Source organism: Nanorana parkeri, unplaced genomic scaffold (genome assembly GCF_000935625.1).
Source record: "Nanorana parkeri isolate BGI_ZX_2015 unplaced genomic scaffold, ASM93562v1 scaffold535, whole genome shotgun sequence".
Taxonomy (NCBI): domain Eukaryota; kingdom Metazoa; phylum Chordata; class Amphibia; order Anura; family Dicroglossidae; genus Nanorana; species Nanorana parkeri.
The window spans coordinates 30803-48523 of NW_017306803.1; the positions used below are offsets into that span (position 1 = coordinate 30803).

At 41.3% G+C, this 17721-nt stretch overlaps 1 protein-coding gene across 3 annotated transcripts in view; it reads right to left on the reverse strand.

The window, feature by feature from the left end:
* The window catches only part of RBM25 (RNA binding motif protein 25), a 41490-nt gene that overhangs the window by 21474 nt on the left and 2295 nt on the right, over positions 1-17721 (reverse strand). For 2 of the 3 annotated variants that reach the window (XM_018561632.1, XM_018561634.1), the window contains exons 3-7: positions 17669-17718; positions 9487-9654; positions 8763-8820; positions 8181-8341; positions 6353-6541 (exon numbers count right to left, since the gene is read on the reverse strand). In XM_018561632.1, the coding sequence (XP_018417134.1) occupies positions 6353-6541; positions 8181-8341; positions 8763-8820; positions 9487-9654; positions 17669-17718 (626 nt within the window). Of the gene's footprint in view, positions 1-6352; positions 6542-8180; positions 8342-8753; positions 8821-9486; positions 9655-17668; positions 17719-17721 lie in introns of all 3 variants that reach the window. The other variant, XM_018561633.1, reaches the window with a different exon arrangement.

The following is a 17721-nucleotide window of genomic DNA, read 5'->3' on the forward strand; positions in this document are numbered from 1 at the left end:
CAGACCAGGAGCTGGCATGGTGTGCACATGTATACAGGAAACAAGAACTGAAGTTACTGGCTCCTATGGGCCCTTTTAAACTTTCTAGTCTTGTGTTTCCTGCAAGTGGGCAGAGCCATCTATCTCCAGTCAACCATCGTGGAGAATGATTCAGGGAAAATCTGTTACAACACAAAGTAGAAAAATATCCACAGCAATCCCTTTGAAGTAGCAGTACAACATGATATAACAAATTGTGAATGGCCACAAAAGGTTACAGCACATGTATATATTCTAAAGGATATTTAAACCCAAAAACAAAAATGTAATTTGCAGCTTACCAGTTCTTAGCTGTGGAGGCTGTACTAGTTATTTCTGGCTAAGTACATTTTCTGCAAGTACAGAAAATACCAGTAACTATTTCCAATAGTCTTCCAGGACAGCCTTATGAGAGATGGAGGCTCCTCCCCAAACCACAGGAAACACGTCACCACTTCAAACTTAAAAGGCTTCTCCAGTCCCTTAGCCATCACGATAACCGAAGAAAAAACTGGATATAGCAAAACATACAACACAACCAACAAAACACCAACACCAACAAAACAATCATGCAAAAAAACACTAAAGGGTGGAAACTTACTGTCCTGGAAGACTATTGGAAATAGTTAGTGTAAAGTCTAACTGTGGATTTCCCTTAAAGTCTTCCAAGACAGCATTATGAGTGGATAACCAAGAACATATTAGGGCGGGACCACTGCCTGAAGTACCTTTCGACCGAAGGCCTGATCCGAAGAATTCAGATCCAATCGGTAATGATAGACGAAGGTAGAAAGGCTTGACCATGGGACAGCTTTTGCAGATTTGTTCTGGGGTAGCACCAGCTCTTTCGGCCCAAGAAGCTGCTAAGGCTCTAGTAGAATATGCATTCACGAAGGTAGGAGAAGGCAACTGCTTAGCATTCTAAGATTCTCCAATAGACTGTCTAAGCCATCTAGCTAGAGAGGACTTAGAGGCTTGCATTTAGCATGCAAGAAAAGAGGACAAACAATGCACCTGACTTTCTGATACCTGGAGATACTGTAGTAGACAACGTCTAACATCTAGACAGTGAAAGGATACTTCCTTGTCATTAGTGGGATTGGAACAAAAATTAGATAGGAAAATCTCCTGTGATTGTGGAATGTAGAGGACATTTTTGGTAAAAAAGCAGGATCTGTTTTTAGGATAATACGATCATCAAAAATAGAAAGAAATGGTTCTCTGATAGATGAGGCTTGAAGTTCACCAATTCTCCGAGCTGAAGTTATAGCAATTAAAAATATTGTTTACAGGGTGAAGGATTCACTTAAGGGCTCAAAAGGGGGGCCGGTAAGTCCTTGCAATATTGTAGATAAATCCCACTGACGAATATCTGATGGGAACTGGCCTTACTCTCTTTGGAGCTTTGAAAAATCTAGATACGAGTAAGCGCAGCTACCTGAAACTTAAAAAGAGCGCTAAACCCTTGTCTGCCCCTTTTTGCAGGAAATCTAAGATAGCTGGGATATCCGTTTTCCTGTTACACCTGCTTCTCCGGGCACTAAAGGTCTTCAATACCTTGTCATCAATCTTTCTAGGTTTCAGGTTTACGACTGAGAAGAGTGTGACGGACCACCTGGTACCCCGACTGGGTACCTCCGTCAGAAAACAGCTTCCTCTCCGCTGGAACCCGAATCCCAGTGTCCTCAGCCCAAACCTGCCTAATTATTGGAGAGAACCAATATATTAGGACAGAACACTAAACCACTCAATCATTAGACAACACCAATGTTGAGGTGGAAACCAAGATCTGCTTTATTGAAGACCAGCTCAGTATATATATACAGCTCTGGGGGTCTAAACACATAACGCAATCAAACATGAACAGCATGCAAACAGACATCCCCTCCCCGATGCCTTAATGAATGAATAGGGAGAGAGGAGACACATGTGATGGGATTATCTCCTGAGTGTATCATAGGGTGATCTACTCATCTACACCCGGAGTCAGCTACTCCTAGAATCAGCTATCCTAATACCATCATCAACACAATACAACAAAGGGGCCAATAAACTAACAGTTCAATGTCCAGAATTATCCCCCTTCAGTGCTCCTGGAGTCACAGCCTGTACCTATAATACACACAGGGTCATCCAAATGTAGTGCCAGGGAAAATGTACAGTACATCCCTCCACACATAAACCTGGTAGAATGGATCATTGTAGCCCCAAGAGGTCCCAGGGGGGTCTCCATAGTTCTGGGTCCATAGTAGGAAGGAGGCTAGCCCCCAGGCTCCTCCAACAGCACCAGTGACGGTTCAGTCCGTCACAAAGAGTATCAATAACTTTATTGGAAAGACCCTTAGCTCTCAGGAGATTCTCCTCAGATAAAAGGCTGTTTGATTGAATCTGGACCCTCTGGATGTAGGACAGGGCCTTGATTTATTAGCTCCGGCCTGCGAGGAAGGGTCCAAGGTGGACGGTCCATGAGGGAGAGCAAACCAAGCTCTCTTGGGCCAAAAAAGCATGATTAGAATGAGCTTTTTGTTTTCTCCAGAAAGAACCTCTGAAGTACTCTGGGGATAAAATGGATGGGATATCCATAGCAAAGTGGAAAAACCCATGGGTTTGACAGTGCGTCCAGTGCCAATGCGGAGTCTCTTGGATGCAGAGCAAAAAAAAAAAAAAAATTGATCGTTGAATTTTCCTGTGAGGCAAAAAGATCCACTACTGGATTACCTTATTTCTCCGATGTAAAATTTTTTAAAAAGACTTCCGGGTTTAGACACCACTTGTCCTAGAGTAACTTATGAAGACTCGGGTAACCTATCGTGACATTTTGCGTTCCCTTCAAGTGAACCGCTGACAGTGAGGCCAGATTCACTTCTGCCCAGGAAAAAACCTCTTTGGCTAGATTTTGCAGGTGAGGACTTCTGGTGCCCCCCTGCTTGCTTAGATAAATTACTGCAGTTATGTTGTCTGTAGGTAATTACCTGTGAGGGAACTAGTGTGGATTTCTGAAGATTTACGATCCATCCCAGATCTTGTAACTAGTTTCCTGTCACCCCTAAATCCTCCTCGAACTGGGTGGCCGAGGTGGCAGACAAAAGGATTTAGTGTAGATAGGGTATGATGTTGATCCCCTTCAGTCTCAAGGGCTTCCCCTAAAACATTTGAGAATATCTGAAGACAGCCCAAAAGGGAGCGCTTTGAACCGAAAATGGTGGACAACTGGGCCTATCCTTAACGCCAACCTGAGAAATTGTTGAAAGGTCTGATGGATAGGAATGTGAAGACAGGCATCTCTTAGGTCCAGCACCACCATATAGAATCGGGGCTGAATAGACAAACTCCATCCTGAATCAATTGTACTTCACTACAACGTTTAAGGGCTAAGGGTTGAGAATCAGTCAAAATTTTACTGTAGATTTCCGCACTACAAAAGATGTGAGACTAAAAGCCCTGACCCCTTTCGTTTCAGGAATTTGAATAACTCTCTGATCCACTAACTCCCCCAACATGTGACAAAGAGCCTCTGCTTTGGTCGGAGACTTTGGAAGATTTGTAACAAGAAAACGTCTGGGAGGAAGGACTGCTGAAATCCAATCTGTAGTCCTCTTATCAGATTCAGGATGAATCTCCATCCAGCATGGGAGGAACCCCCCTAACCTTTCTCCCACTGGAAGAAGACAGTCATTGCTGCTTTGGGAGGGAGGAATAAAGAGAATTTTCCCTCTGCCCCTGCCAATGTCCTATCTTGAGGTTTATTTCTGGGGTTCCAAAAAAGTTTTCTCCAGGAAAGCTTTTCTTGTCTGCAGTGCTTTCTAAAAATGTCTCCAATTCAGATACAAAAAGTAAATCACCTGAAAAAGGGAGATTACATAAATCTAGGTTTTAAGGCAGAATCACCCTGCCAAGCTTTCAGCCATAAGGCTTGGCGAGAGGAGTTAATAAGTGCCTTAGACCTAGCGGTCATCCTAACTGATTCAGCAGAGGCATCTGCAATAAATCCCACACCCTTAAATAGCATTGGAAGGGAGTCCAAGAGCTGTTCCCTAGCTGTTGTTCGGAATTAAGTTTGTAGAGAAGAACTTGTCTCACTCCTTCCCAATGACAGGGATGGGTGCTGAAATGCCTGCGGATGGCGCCGCTATAACATAAGTTTGGTAGAGAAGAATGTCACCAGCACACCAAAATCCTTTTAGGATAATCAATCATTCATTTTATTGAACAGATTGTCAGTTGAAAAAGCTCTTCCGGGACCTCGCAGGGTCCCTTCATCAGGCTCAACATCGACTTGTTCAAAATTAAGGCTGAGTCTTCGTCAACAGGGAATCTCTGCTTACGATCGGAGAGGCTTCTTCTCCGGGTCTGCCCACTCCCTAACAACTGCCTCTAAAGAACCTTATGCACTGTTTCAAGGGGCACAGCCATGGGAGATCTGTCAGCTCTGGTCCAGGCCCTCACGTGGCACTGAAAGAGGGAAGCCAGCGTACCCCCTTTGACTGCACAGGAGGACTAGCTAGAGGCCTCAATCGGGAAGGCATATCACCTACCATATTGCCAGTGAAATCTGTCCCACACAGTCAGGCAGGTTGGTAATCATAGGAGGGAAGCCACAGGCAAAGCTGCAAGATGGAGGCTCCCCTAGCGTTTCAGTGACACGTTCCCCAGTTTGACAGAGGAAGCACAAAGACTGATGGACTGGAGAAAAGGTAGGCCTTTTAAGTTTGCAGTGGTGACTTGTTTCCTGTGGTTTGGGGAGGGGCCTCCATCTCATAATGCTGTCCTGGAAGACGTTAACGGAAAAAATGTTGAGCTTGTCAAAATGCCAGTGTTCTTGCAACTTTGTATGCATTGAGCTCATCTTAAACAAGGTTAAAAGGAGAATTATGGGGAGAGTGAAATACACTCATCCCCCATAATCCGAGCTGACGCGTGACACTGAGTCTGACAAAGGTCGGTTCTGTTGATCGAAAACTAAGCAATCACATACCACCGATCGCTCAAGTGCCCGATCATCTCACTGCAGAAAGCGGTGAGCGACAGTCACTGCTCCCCGCAAAGATACCCCTCTCCAGCACTCATTGGAGGCTAGAGAGGCAGAGTCAGCTGTCAACCAGGTAGCGGGGTGGAACCCTTCAAAAATTGCAATAACCCGCTATATGCAGCGTTCTGGGTCACAGGAGGTCATTTGTTTATGTCCTCCTGTGACCCTAAAGAGATCACAATAAAAGGTTGCACCATATTTCTCTTTTAACAGCTTTCCAGCTATTTTCTGTATACTACAGATAACTCCTCCCATGGAATGGAGATGAAAGGAGGTGGTGTTCACAGTCCACATAAGGAGAGCAGCCTAAAGTGACAATGCTTATACCTTAATACAGTGCAATGAGTGAGCATTGTCACTCTAGTAAAGAAGTTACTGGCAGGATCACCAAGTGAAAATTAAGGAATACAAATATGAGAAACCATAGCAGCCACCAGATGTAGGAACAAGTAATCTGCAATAAGGTTAATTGGGTTTAGGTTATAACCTGTTCAGCAGTTTTAATTTGTCAAAAACATATACATGGCCAGCACGACTATCTAGTTATAAATACATACAGGGGCGCGGAATTCCTTTCGCCAGACGCCCGGGACATGCAGTTGCAGGCGGGTAGTTTGTTTCTACATTTAGCCCTGCTGCGAGCTAGCAGAGGTAAATGTAGAGTGGGGGAGCTCAGATCACTTGTATAAAATGACCAGCCATCTTGCATGTTAAATAGGGTTTTGGTTAAAGAAAAATTTTAGTAGATTCTCATGAGGGACAAGTACATTCGGCCCCACATTCTAGTCCTTGGACATGTCTTTTTTTTTTATATTTCCACACCGCTGACATATTTCTATATGGTATCATTGTGAACGGCTATAGAAATAAAATGTCACATGTTTCAGAAACTAATTGTAATCCAGCTTTTGATCACAAAAAGCACCAAGGGGATTAAGCAACCTACTAGCAACAGCTTTAATGGTCTCAGAGTTTTAATAGAAACCATTGGTGGTAAAGGTGGGTTCATCTATTCAGCAACATTTTGTGATCAAATGCTTAATTAAATTGCTTAAAAACCATTGTGTGTAGGTTCTCAAGGCTTTGTTTTCTTTTTTACTATAGCAATGCCTAATTGTACAAAGCCACCCTATGGTATAAAATCCTCTACTTCCAGCATACTAATAAATTTCAGCTTACATTGGCTCTTAATGCTGAAAAATAACATCTCGTATGGCAAATAATGATCCTAACAACTTCATGAATAAAGACTATCAGTTAATGCTTTTCACAACACAACAAAATGACGCATTTAACTTGACTTACGGATAGCTCTTCTTTCTTATCCTTTCTTTTCTTTTTGGAATGCGAGTCAGAGTCCAGAGATGGGGCATTTAGCTCACTGGAATACTCTTTTATTAAGAGCTCTATTGCACCTTTAATGACTCCATCCCTTCTTTTTGTTTCCTCATCAAGGTCATCCTCTTCCTCTGCTGTTGATTCAGGCCGGGCAGTCTACATAATTGGAAATCAAACCTCTTTTAGGCTTCATGCTAGCAATATGAAACATTAAAGCAATTCAAGTCAAAATGTTTTTTAAGCCATTTCAAATACTCAATGTATCACTTCCAATGGATGCAGCCCTTTAATGTTTAAAAGTCTTAGTTTCCTGCAGAAACTAGCCCCGATATCCTGTTTTATGGGGGCTCCTTTGCCTTGCAGGGTCCTATGGATCATCTTGTGTGCTAGTATGCTGTGTGTCGCCCCACAAAAACAGCAAGCCAAGCAACTCCCCTGCTCCCCCAAGCATGTAGATGGGACAGCTGTTCTATCCCTTGTGATCTTGTACTGGACAGGAAGTACAGGGAAGCAGATGTGAGAGAGTTAGAGCTAGCTGTTAGGAAACAGTATGACTAAGTGATTGGGGAAAAATTTAAATAGTTTGCTGAGCAATGTATATTTGGTTGACCTGGATTATTGAAAAAAAAAAAAAATTGAGATTTTAATATTACTTTAGCCCTTTCACTGCCGAGCCTTCTGGAACGCTTTTAACCTCAGCTGGCCAAACCATTTCACCCCCCCCATTGTTTTAATTTTCAACTGCTGGATTTTTGCAGATCGCACGGGACCGAAACGCAGGCACTAATGTGCACCGGGTGCGGGTGTGGCTGCGGTGCCAATGACTTCAAACCACTACCACCCCCCCTACCGCCCCTGAACACAAGGAGCCAGCCAGGTTGTGGTACAGTGCATTCTAGAGGCCGACAGCTCTGGAACACTGTGGTGTGAACTGGCCCTAAATAAATGGAAAGCACTCAGTACAGAGGCTTCCCATTCATTCAGAAACTGCTGATCGTAAATATTTTACTATCAACCAGTTTATGAATGGATAGAAGCCTCTGTAGTGAGTGCTTCTCCCCATTGAGAAACGCATGAATGCACAGGAAGTGATTTAAAGCACTTTCTGTTCATTCATAACTAGGGACACATAGTACTATGTGTCCCCAGATGTTTACAAACACTGGAGTGATCAGCTGATCACTCCAGTGTTTGTGCTGCACACAGGATCGGTAAATATCACAGATATTTACCAATCCTCTGTTCAGTCACGCACAGGGAAGCGACCATGCGCTTACAGCAGAAGGGTAAAAGCCACCGACGTATGGCATACTGACATGGCCAGCTGTAAGCGGTTGCCTTCCACACGTCGGTGGCAGCGAAAGGGTGAATGTAAAGAAAATCCATAGAACCAGCTGGCAACATTTGACAACATTAGTAATAACAATACAATTGTGAGATCCTCTTATGGTGTGCATTATAGCGCTCAAAGCAGCCCCAATAATCACCATGAAGGTGTTATATTACTCAGTCAAGCCCAGCTACAAAATGAGAACGAGACACCCAAAGCTCAATCCTATTGCTTCCAAAGGGTTAGAAACTCTACTATTGTAGAGTAGAGTGCTGTAACTGTCTTCCTGTTAAGGAGATCTCTGCACCCCTTACTTTGTGTTGTTTCACTGAGTGAAATCGAAAGACAGAAATAAAATGCGGGACAAAAGAACGAAGGCTTCCCAACTAATTAAAAAAATTGCCCGTAGTACTAACACAGGAAAATTATCTCTATTTTGTGCAGGGACAAAAGAACGTTACTTACCCCGTTGGAAGCACGCCTGCTTGCTTTCCATTCATCCAGTTGGGCTTTTGTCTTAGCATCAACCTTAACCAGAAGCTTCTTTTCCCCAATTTGCAGGTCATGAAGCAAACGTAGAGCTCGAAGAGTAGATTCGGGTTCTTTATACTCACAAAACCCAAACGCTGTACAAAAAGGAAAACAAATCAGGAACTTAAAAGTATAAGCCTAACAGTATTGCGCACGATTTAAAAATTCCAAGAGTGTGTAAAACAGCAAGTGTTTTTTTTTTTCTTTTACTTTTTACACATTAGCATCCAATGCAGGTTCTCCTGTCTTTTTACCTTGATACTATGCACGTGCATGTTGTCAAAAGTAGACAATGCAAACCTTAGGCTGGACACACATGGAGATAAATGATAAAAAGTGGATGATAAAGATTTGTGTGTAAACAAGATACATAGGGCTAAATATACGAGTAAATTAGATTTGAATAGAAAAAAAAAACTTTAGCGAATTCAGATTTGAATAAATATTGAGAAGGAAAGCATGCATTTGTTTTATGGAACGGAGTGCCAAAAGAAATAGGTTACATACCACACTTACCTTGAAGCTTCCCGGATGCTCCTTGCACACGCTTCCAGCTTAAAACCAAGCCACATTTCTAGAAAACAAAATCAAATGTGAACAAATGTGTTTAAAACACCTAAAATTACATGTTCCCATTTACATTGCATAACTTGAAAAAAAAAAAAAATAATTCAATTGCTGCTTACATTTTTAAACTATGTTTTACTTGCTTAAAATCCTACCTAGCTTCTCCCCCTATGTAATGTGGAGGGAACTGTGACAAATTATGTTTACTATAATTAAGCATGCCATTACGGTTTTGTCAGATTCCATTAGCAGTTGTAAACTAGATTTGAACACTGTACTAAAAAAGGGTTCAAGAATTCGAAATCTGGCTTTTACTTTGTATGTTGATGAGAGGACAAACTCTTTCAAATTGTTCAGGGCAGAAACAGTAATAAGGTAGGACATTAAAAAAACAAAAAAACACACAGGTAGGCTGGGTGAATGGTAACACAACATATACTGGGGTTTTCTCAAATCTGACTGCAAAAAAAAAAAAAAAAGTGTACTTCAAACAAAATGAAGTACTTCAAATACAATGACCCTCCACACAACTAGGAGAAAGAGAAAAGTGCACTTGTTGACTACAGCAGCTAAATGCTTGCTTCATTTTACAACCAATACCATTTTATGTTTTTGGATGCCCTGAAAAGAGGTACAAGATGTGTGGAAATGCATAGGTTTAAAGTTTACTTACTGCCAAAAGTTGCCTGATAAGCATATCAGAAGCTTTCTCAGAAATGTTTCCAACAAAAACAGTGGTTGTTGGGCCACTGTTCTCATCATTTTCTTTGTTCTTAAGACCCATCAAATCCTTCCGAGGCCCCAGGTGTTTTCCAACCATAGATACTGTAGGTAGCAAAACCTTGCATTGGGAAAAATACAAAACAAAGACCAATGAGAATATATAAAAACACAATGCATTAACAGAAGATGCTAAATTAGAGATATCCATCTACATCTCTATCCCTACATCTCCCTATATCTCTCTCCATCTTATTTATCTTTTAAGTGATACAAACAAAAAAAAAAAAAAAAAAAAAAAAAAAAATGATCTGGTGGTTGCGAAAATGGCCTGACGTTGCTTCATGACTAAACATACGAGTCGCCATATGAGACAACTATCTGCTCTGTAAGCCTGAGCATGACAAGAGGCGATGGTCAGTTTACATAAAGTACTCCTCAGAACAAACCAAACAGCTTAAATCCTCAGGAGAAAACAAAACAAGAATCAATCAGCATGAATAGGTAAGGGAAAACTGCAGAATACAAAAGCTTTACAGCGAACAGAAAAGACCTTTTGCTGCATAATAAGTGGCTGGTGCCAAAATTACATAAAGCAATGCAGCACCTGCAACAGGACAGTATTATTCTGCATAAATTATCCTGCAAGTTTCTTTCAGACAAAATATAAAAACGGGGCATTACACCTATATTTGATATTTCAAGAGCAAACCCAGGCAAAGAAAGAAAACCAATCCCTAAGCTGCCTTAGATACGAGGGAGGAAACTTCCTGGGCCTGTACTATTCCTCTAATCCAACAATCAGATTAAAAAGAGTCTTTCATGTCCCCAAAATGTTCCATTTCCTTTGGTGTGATTTTTTTTAATTAGGTTAAAGCGTAACGCTTGCCTGCACTCCAAACACATCTCAGCATGAGTTGCTGTTGCAAAACACATGCAATAGAGAACTGTCATCCACACCACACCACTGAGGTTAAAGGCGCTGGTCGTGTTTTATGGGCATTTTATAAACATTGAAACGTCAACTATGAAGAAAAATCAAAAAAGAGAAAACTGCCTTTTTATGCGTCCAAAGTGAATCTAAATTGCGAACTGAACATTCATAAACCAGCAGTGGATTCTATAGAAACACTAAGGCCTGGTTCACACCTGTACGTTTTGTAGCGCGTTCAACGCTCTACAAAACGCTCAAACATGAAAATCCCATTAGTTTTCTATGGGTATGGTTCACACCTTGCAGTATTTCAGCCCGTCTGAACGCGCTACAAAACGGCCTACGCCTGAAAAGGTACATGAGCTTCTTTGCGGTGTTTTTGTTGTGCGTTTCCATTGGGATACAGCCAAGAATCGCGGTAAAAACGTGTGTCACACGCGCATATTCGATACGCCTAGGTGTGAACAGAGCCTTAACAGTTTAGAAAGTTCTCAGATTACAAAAATTTACTGTGCTGTTACATTGGCTGTTCAAGAAAATCTGCAAAAAATGGCAACTGTGAGACATGCGAGAGGTGAACAGAGGAGAAAATGATACAGCCGGTAACATGCAGGTGCATATCATTTTCGCTCAGACTCAGATTGCCTTAGATACAGTACAAGCGACAGGTTTCTGTTCCAGGAAGTGTTTTTAAAAAAAAAATAATTTCAGGACTAACAAAATAGTAAAAAAACAGGCGGTAGACAGCATTTCACATCAAGAAATTAAATGACCACACCCACTCACAATACAGAGAATAGGATTTGACCACAAACGGTTATCAGTTGATTACATGGATGCCTGTAGGTTGCATGGAGTGTGTGCAAGTGAGTGTGTGCAAGTGAGTGTGTGCAAGTGAGTGTGTGCAAGTGAGTGTGTGCAAGTGAGTGTGTGCAAGTGAGTGTGTGCAAGTGAGTGTGTGCAAGTGAGTGTGTGCAAGTGAGTGTGCGCAAGTGAGTGTGCGCAAGTGTGTGAGTGAGCGTGTCCGCCCAACAGTCTGTACGTAAGAGAAATAAGGTGAGAGGAAAGAAAGCCAGGTAGTAGAAAAAGAAGGGTGTTCTACTGGGTTTGTAGGGGTGTGGTAGATCCTGGCCGTATCAAAGCCCAAGTCATTGTTAATGTGTAAGATAATATCTCATGTCAGAGAGCCAATAGCGTACAATCCAAATCCGTGGGGAGATAATGTTCTACCTATTGCTTCCACAACCATTTAAATCTGTGGACTGTAACTTTGAAGAGGATTGTGGCCATTTTTTATTTTATTAAACAAGAAGTCATTTTCCATTTCACTTTTGTTATTGTAGGGTTTAAGTGAAATGTTTCTGCAAATTATAACACAACATTCTGCCATTATTAGTATGATGAAGGACAGAAAATATGACAAGCTGTTAGCAGATTGCAATATTAAAGGTTAACATTTAAAGTGTAAGTGAATCTAAAACGGTTTTCCGTTTTGATAAGGGTGCATCTGTAGGATACATCTGTAGGGTTTTACTGTAATCCAAGTACTAAACTTTTCCCAAAACACTTATTTGATTCCCTGTAGATTTTGTAAGTTTGCCCACTTAAAAAGAAATAAAAAGGTCTATAATTTTATCTTGGGTGTATTTTAAATGATAGACAGAATATCAACCAAAAATCCAGAAAAAACAAATGATACAAAATGTTATAGATGGAGTTGCAGTTCAGTGAGTTAAGTATTTGATCCCCAACCAACCAACAATAATTCTGGCTCCCACAGACTGGCTATGTGGTACACAAATTAGTCCTGTCAAATTTAAGAAGGTGCTCCGGACAACGTATGTATATAAAACACAGAATCTCTTTCTACCATTCAAACCTCACCACCATGGGCAAGACCAAAGAGCTGTCAAAGGACATTAGGGACAAGATTGTAGACCTGCAGAAGGCTGGAATGAGCTACAAGACTATCAGCAAGAAGCTTGGTGAGAAGGAAACAACTGTTGGACCGATTATTCGCAAATGGAAGGAATACAAAATAACCATCAATTGCCCTCGGTCTGAAGCTCCATGCAAGATTTTGCCTCATGGGGTAAGGATGATCATGAGAAAAGTTAGGGATCAGCCCAAAACTACACAGGAGCTTCTGAATGATCTCAAGGAAGTTGGGACCACAGGTCACCATACAAATTATTGGTAACACAATACACCGCCATGGAATGAGATCCTGCAGCGCCCACAAGGTCCCACTCTTCAAGAAGGCACGTGTACAGGCCTGTCTGAAGTTTGCCAATGAACATCTAAATGATTCTGAGAAGGATTGGGAGAAAGTTCTGCGGTCAGATGAGACCAAAATTGAGCTCTTTGGCATTAACCCGACTTGCCGTGTTTGGAGGAAGAAAAATGCTGACTATGACCCTAAGAACACCATCCCTACAGTCAAGCAGGGAGGTGGAAACATTATGCTTTGGGGTCGTTTCTCTGCTAAAGGTACAGGCCGACTGTCGCATTGAGGAGCCAATGGACGGGGCCATGTATTGTAAAATCTTGGATGACAACCTCCTTCCCTCAGTCAGAACACTGAAGATGGGCCGTGGATGGGTCTTTCAACATAACAATGACCCAAAATATACCCCCAAGCAAACAAAGTAGTGGCTCAAGAAGCACATTAAGGTCATGGAGTGGCCTGGCCAGTCTCCAGACCTTAATCCTATAGAAAATGTATGGAGGGAGCTGAAACTTCAAGTTGCCAAGTGAAAGCCAAGAAACCCTAAGGATTTAGAAAAGATCTGTAAAGAGTGGACCAAAATCCCTCCTGAGGTGTGCGCAAACCTGGTAACCAACTACAAGAAATATCTTACCTCTGTGCTTGCCAACAAGGGTTTCTCCACCAAGTACTAAGTCATGTTTTGCTTGGGGATCAAATACTCATTTTACTCACTGAACTGCAACTCAATTTATAACATTTGTATCATGTGTTTTTTCTGGATTTGTAGTTGATATTCTGTCTCTATCATTTAAAACACACCTATGATACAAATTATAAACCTTTAATTTCTTTGTAAGTGGGCAAACTTACAAAATCTGCAGGGGATAGATGGATAGATAGGAGACACAAATATTGGCACACCTGCATCTCTGTCAGATAATGCACCACTTTGCGCAGAAAATTGTTGCGATTACAAATGTTTAGGCATTCTCATGTTTATTTATTTTCTTTGTATTGGTATGGCACAAAAGAGAGTGTAGGAAAAAAAAAAGCCAAAAAAACTGCAAAAATGGACTGGACAAAATTATTGGCACCTTCTCCAAATTGCAAGAAATAATTGCATTCCAAGTTTTTGTGGAAAAGCATGGACAATGTCAAGGTTACAAGTCCATCTCTAGAGATCTTAATGTTCTGGTGTCCACTGTGCGCAACACTGCCAAGGTTTACAGGCCATGGCACTGTAGCTAAACTCCCTGGACGAAAGAGAACAATTGATCAAAGATTGCAACGAAGGATTGTTCGAATGGTGGATAAAAACCCTCGATCAAACTTCCAGACAAATTCAAGCTGACCTTCAGGCACACGGTACAACTGTGTCACCTCACACTACACGGCGCCATCTGAATTAAAAGGGACGCAATGGTAGGAGGACCACCACTGCTGACACACAAACATAAAAAAGCCAGATTGGAGTTTGCCAAAACTTACCCGAGGAAGCCAAAATCCTTTTGGGAGAACGTGCTGTGGACAGACGAAACAAAATTACAGCTTTTTGGTAAAGCCCATAGTTCTACTGTTTTCAGAAAAAGAAATGAGGCCTTTACAGAAAAAAATACAGTCCCTACAGTCAAACATGGTGGAGGTTCACTTATGTTTTGGGGCTGCTTTAGGCAGTGGATGTCTTAACTCTGTGCATGGCATTATGAAATCTGAAGACTACCAAAGAATTCTGGGGTGCAATGTAGGGCCCAGTGTCAGAAAGTTGGGTCTCCGTCAAAGGTCATGTGTCTTGCAGCAGGACAATGGCCCAGAGCACAAGTCAAAAAGCACCCAGAAATGGTTTCAGACAAAGCGCTGGAGAGTACTGGACTGGCCAGCAATGAGTCCAGATCTGAATACCATAGACCACCTGTGGAGAGATCTCAAAACATCAGTTGGGAAAAGGAACCCTTCCAATCTGAGAGACCTGGAGCAGTTGGCGACAGAAGAGTGGTCCAAAATTCCTGTACAGAGGTCTAAGAAACTAATTGATGGTTACAGGAAGCCATTGATCTCACTTATTTTTTTCAAAGGGCTGTGCTACCAAATAACCAAATATTAATTGAGGGTGCCAATAATTTTGTCCAGTCCATTTTTCTGAGTTTTTTATGGAATGTGTCAGGTTTGGCTTTTATTTCTTCACTTGCGTCATACCAATACAAACAAAAGAAATATGAGAATGCCTAAACATTTGTAATTGCAACAATTTTCTGTGCGAAGTGGTGCATTATGTGAAATGCAGGGGTGACAATATTTGGTAAAACAATAAGAGAATTTCTCTTTGTGACCTAGATATAAGTAAAAAGGTAGGTATAGGTGTTCTAATATTTACCCACTCTTATTAAAAATACCAAAAAAAAAAGTTAATACATTTAAAGCTGAACTCCAAACAGCTAAATACACAAATTAAAAATAATTGCCCCCACTTGGAAATGGATGAGCAAACATGAAATCCTTATTCAAACAGTGCCTACAGATGAAGGAGCTATACTTAATCATTGAAAAGGCACATCCTCATGTTTTAATTCAACAAACATATCAATAGATGTCATGGGATACTGTGCTGCGCCAAGTGCACCCTTGTCCTCAGAAACTGGCATTGCAAAAATGGCGTTTTGTGGGCGTATTACATAACTGCCCGCCAGTCTCTGGCATTGATTTAGAATTTTTTTTTTACCACTCCTCCCATGCCAAATCCCTTCATTTGCAAGATGTCTGTTGGTTTCTTTGAATGAACTGTCTGTTTCAAAACCCCCTATAACATGAATGCGATTTAAACATAACTCGCTGTTTCTTTGGGGGGGTTTTGTAGTCATTCTTTGGTGGATTTACTAGTGTTCATCGCCTCAATGTGTTGTAACATCCATTTCTAGTCGAGCTTGAACTTTTGGACAGATGGCGTTACAATCTTATCAAGAACACCTTAATATGATGTACAGTTCATAGATGAATTGATGACTGAAAGTTGCCCAGGCAGAAAGTCAAGTCCAAACCATAAAATTCCATCTCCATGCTTCACACCTGGTATGAGGTTCTTCTCCTGAAACGGTCTTTAGATTGTGCCGCACATGCCTACTGCTACTGTAGCCAAACAACTTTCAGTCCACAGCACATTGTTCCAGGAGGCCTGGTCGCTGCCTATACGGTCAATAGCAAACTGTGCTCTAATGTTGTTTTTGGACAGAAAATACTTTTTTTTTTCTTCTGCCACACCTCCCATGCAGGTTAAGTTTTTGTAGTCTCTTGATTGCAGATGCATGCACTTAGACACCGACTCTTACAGGGGTTACCTGTAGATCCCTCAATTAAATTTTGGGGTTCTTGGAGATTTCTATTAGCATTAAACATCCAGCTCTAGAGTTGAATTTGCTGGCCTGGCCAATCTTTTACAAATTAGCAGTTGCTTGGAATCTAATCTACTTGAAGATATTGCTTACAGCGGAATTATCAATTTTAAATGATGTGGCTAGCTTTTTAAATCCCTTGCCAGACCCATAGGCAGCCACTACCTTTTTTTGAGGGCCTAAAAGAGCTCTTTATCTTGCCTTATTAACGAAGAGCACCAGTCCCTAATTATCTGAGATTAAAATTAGGGATGCACAGATACCTTTGAGCTCCAAGACTAAACTAGAGAAAAATTCAAGTTAGGAGGCAGCGGTCATTTGTAAAGGAGCATGCGGAGCTCCTGGGATTTGTACATCTCTGTTTTAATGTATGATTTTGTTTTTATAAATATAAATAAAAGGGATGCACCGATACAATTTTTTCAAGTACTGATACTTGCCCACTCACAGATACAAGTACTGATACATTTTTGTGTATTGTCATGTGACAGTTTTTCTAAAACAATACAGACTAATGATTTCAGGACAGTGGTGGAGCGCCAGAGCTAAGTCCCCGCTGCAACCCTGGTAGTTCTCGTGAAAAAGCCAAGTATCGCCACTGGTATCTGTGCATCCCTAATTAAAATAAGACAAGCTCCACTTACATACTCCTGAAAGGAGGTTCTAATCATTAGCACGTAATCTGTCACACCTAAATCTAGGGGAGGCACCAATGCCGATACTTGGCATTTTCATGAGAACTACCAGGGTTGCAGAGGTTTCAGGTGGGACCTGGCTCTGGCGCTCCACCACTGTCCAGAAATCATTAGTCTGTATTGTTTTAGAAAAACTGTTACATGACAATAAACAAAAATGTATCAGTACTTGTAAATACTTGGGCAAGTACCAGTACTCGTAAAACTGGTATCGGTGCATCCCTTTTATTTTTATAAAAACAAAATCATACATTAAACCAGAGATGTACAAATCCAAGGAGCTCCGTGTGCTCCTTACAAATGACAGATGCCACCTAACTTTTGGATTTTTCTCTAGTCTAGCCTTGGAGCAGGAAAATTATCTGTACTTGTACCGAGTATGGTACTTGGTATCGGTGCATCCCTAACTAAATCTATGGATCCGACGTGGTGGTAAGTGTGGGGTGTACCGTTTCCACATGACAAATCTGCATTTTCTGTCATTTAGATTAGGAGAGTGAACACACCATGTCAATCTTTTCTGTCCTTTGTACAAGTATATCACCTTTATCAGTAGGCATTGTGTGAAAAAGGTTAAAATGTCCGTCTCATCAAATATATTGAAAAATAAAAATTGTTTCCATGGGCTGCACTTTTTCGCATGAATGTAGGAGCGCTGTTTGCCTGCCAAAAGATTTGTGTCCATCTTTTTTTTAATCCTTTTTCTGCAGATTCAGTGCAGACAAGCTGAATGTATACAGAGTAATGTTTAAACCGCCTTGGGCCTTTGTGACAACACTTAAAACAAGGCAAGAGTAAATGTGGGGTTCATAGGGTATATTGCTAAAGCGGTTTGACGTAATGTGTTTAAATGTACAGTTAATCTTTAACGCAGTCTGAATTCTATATCAATATCACAGTAGAAATAGACTTACAGTTGGTCCTGGAGCCATTAAACTCATTGGTACAGGAATCATTGGAGTCCCTC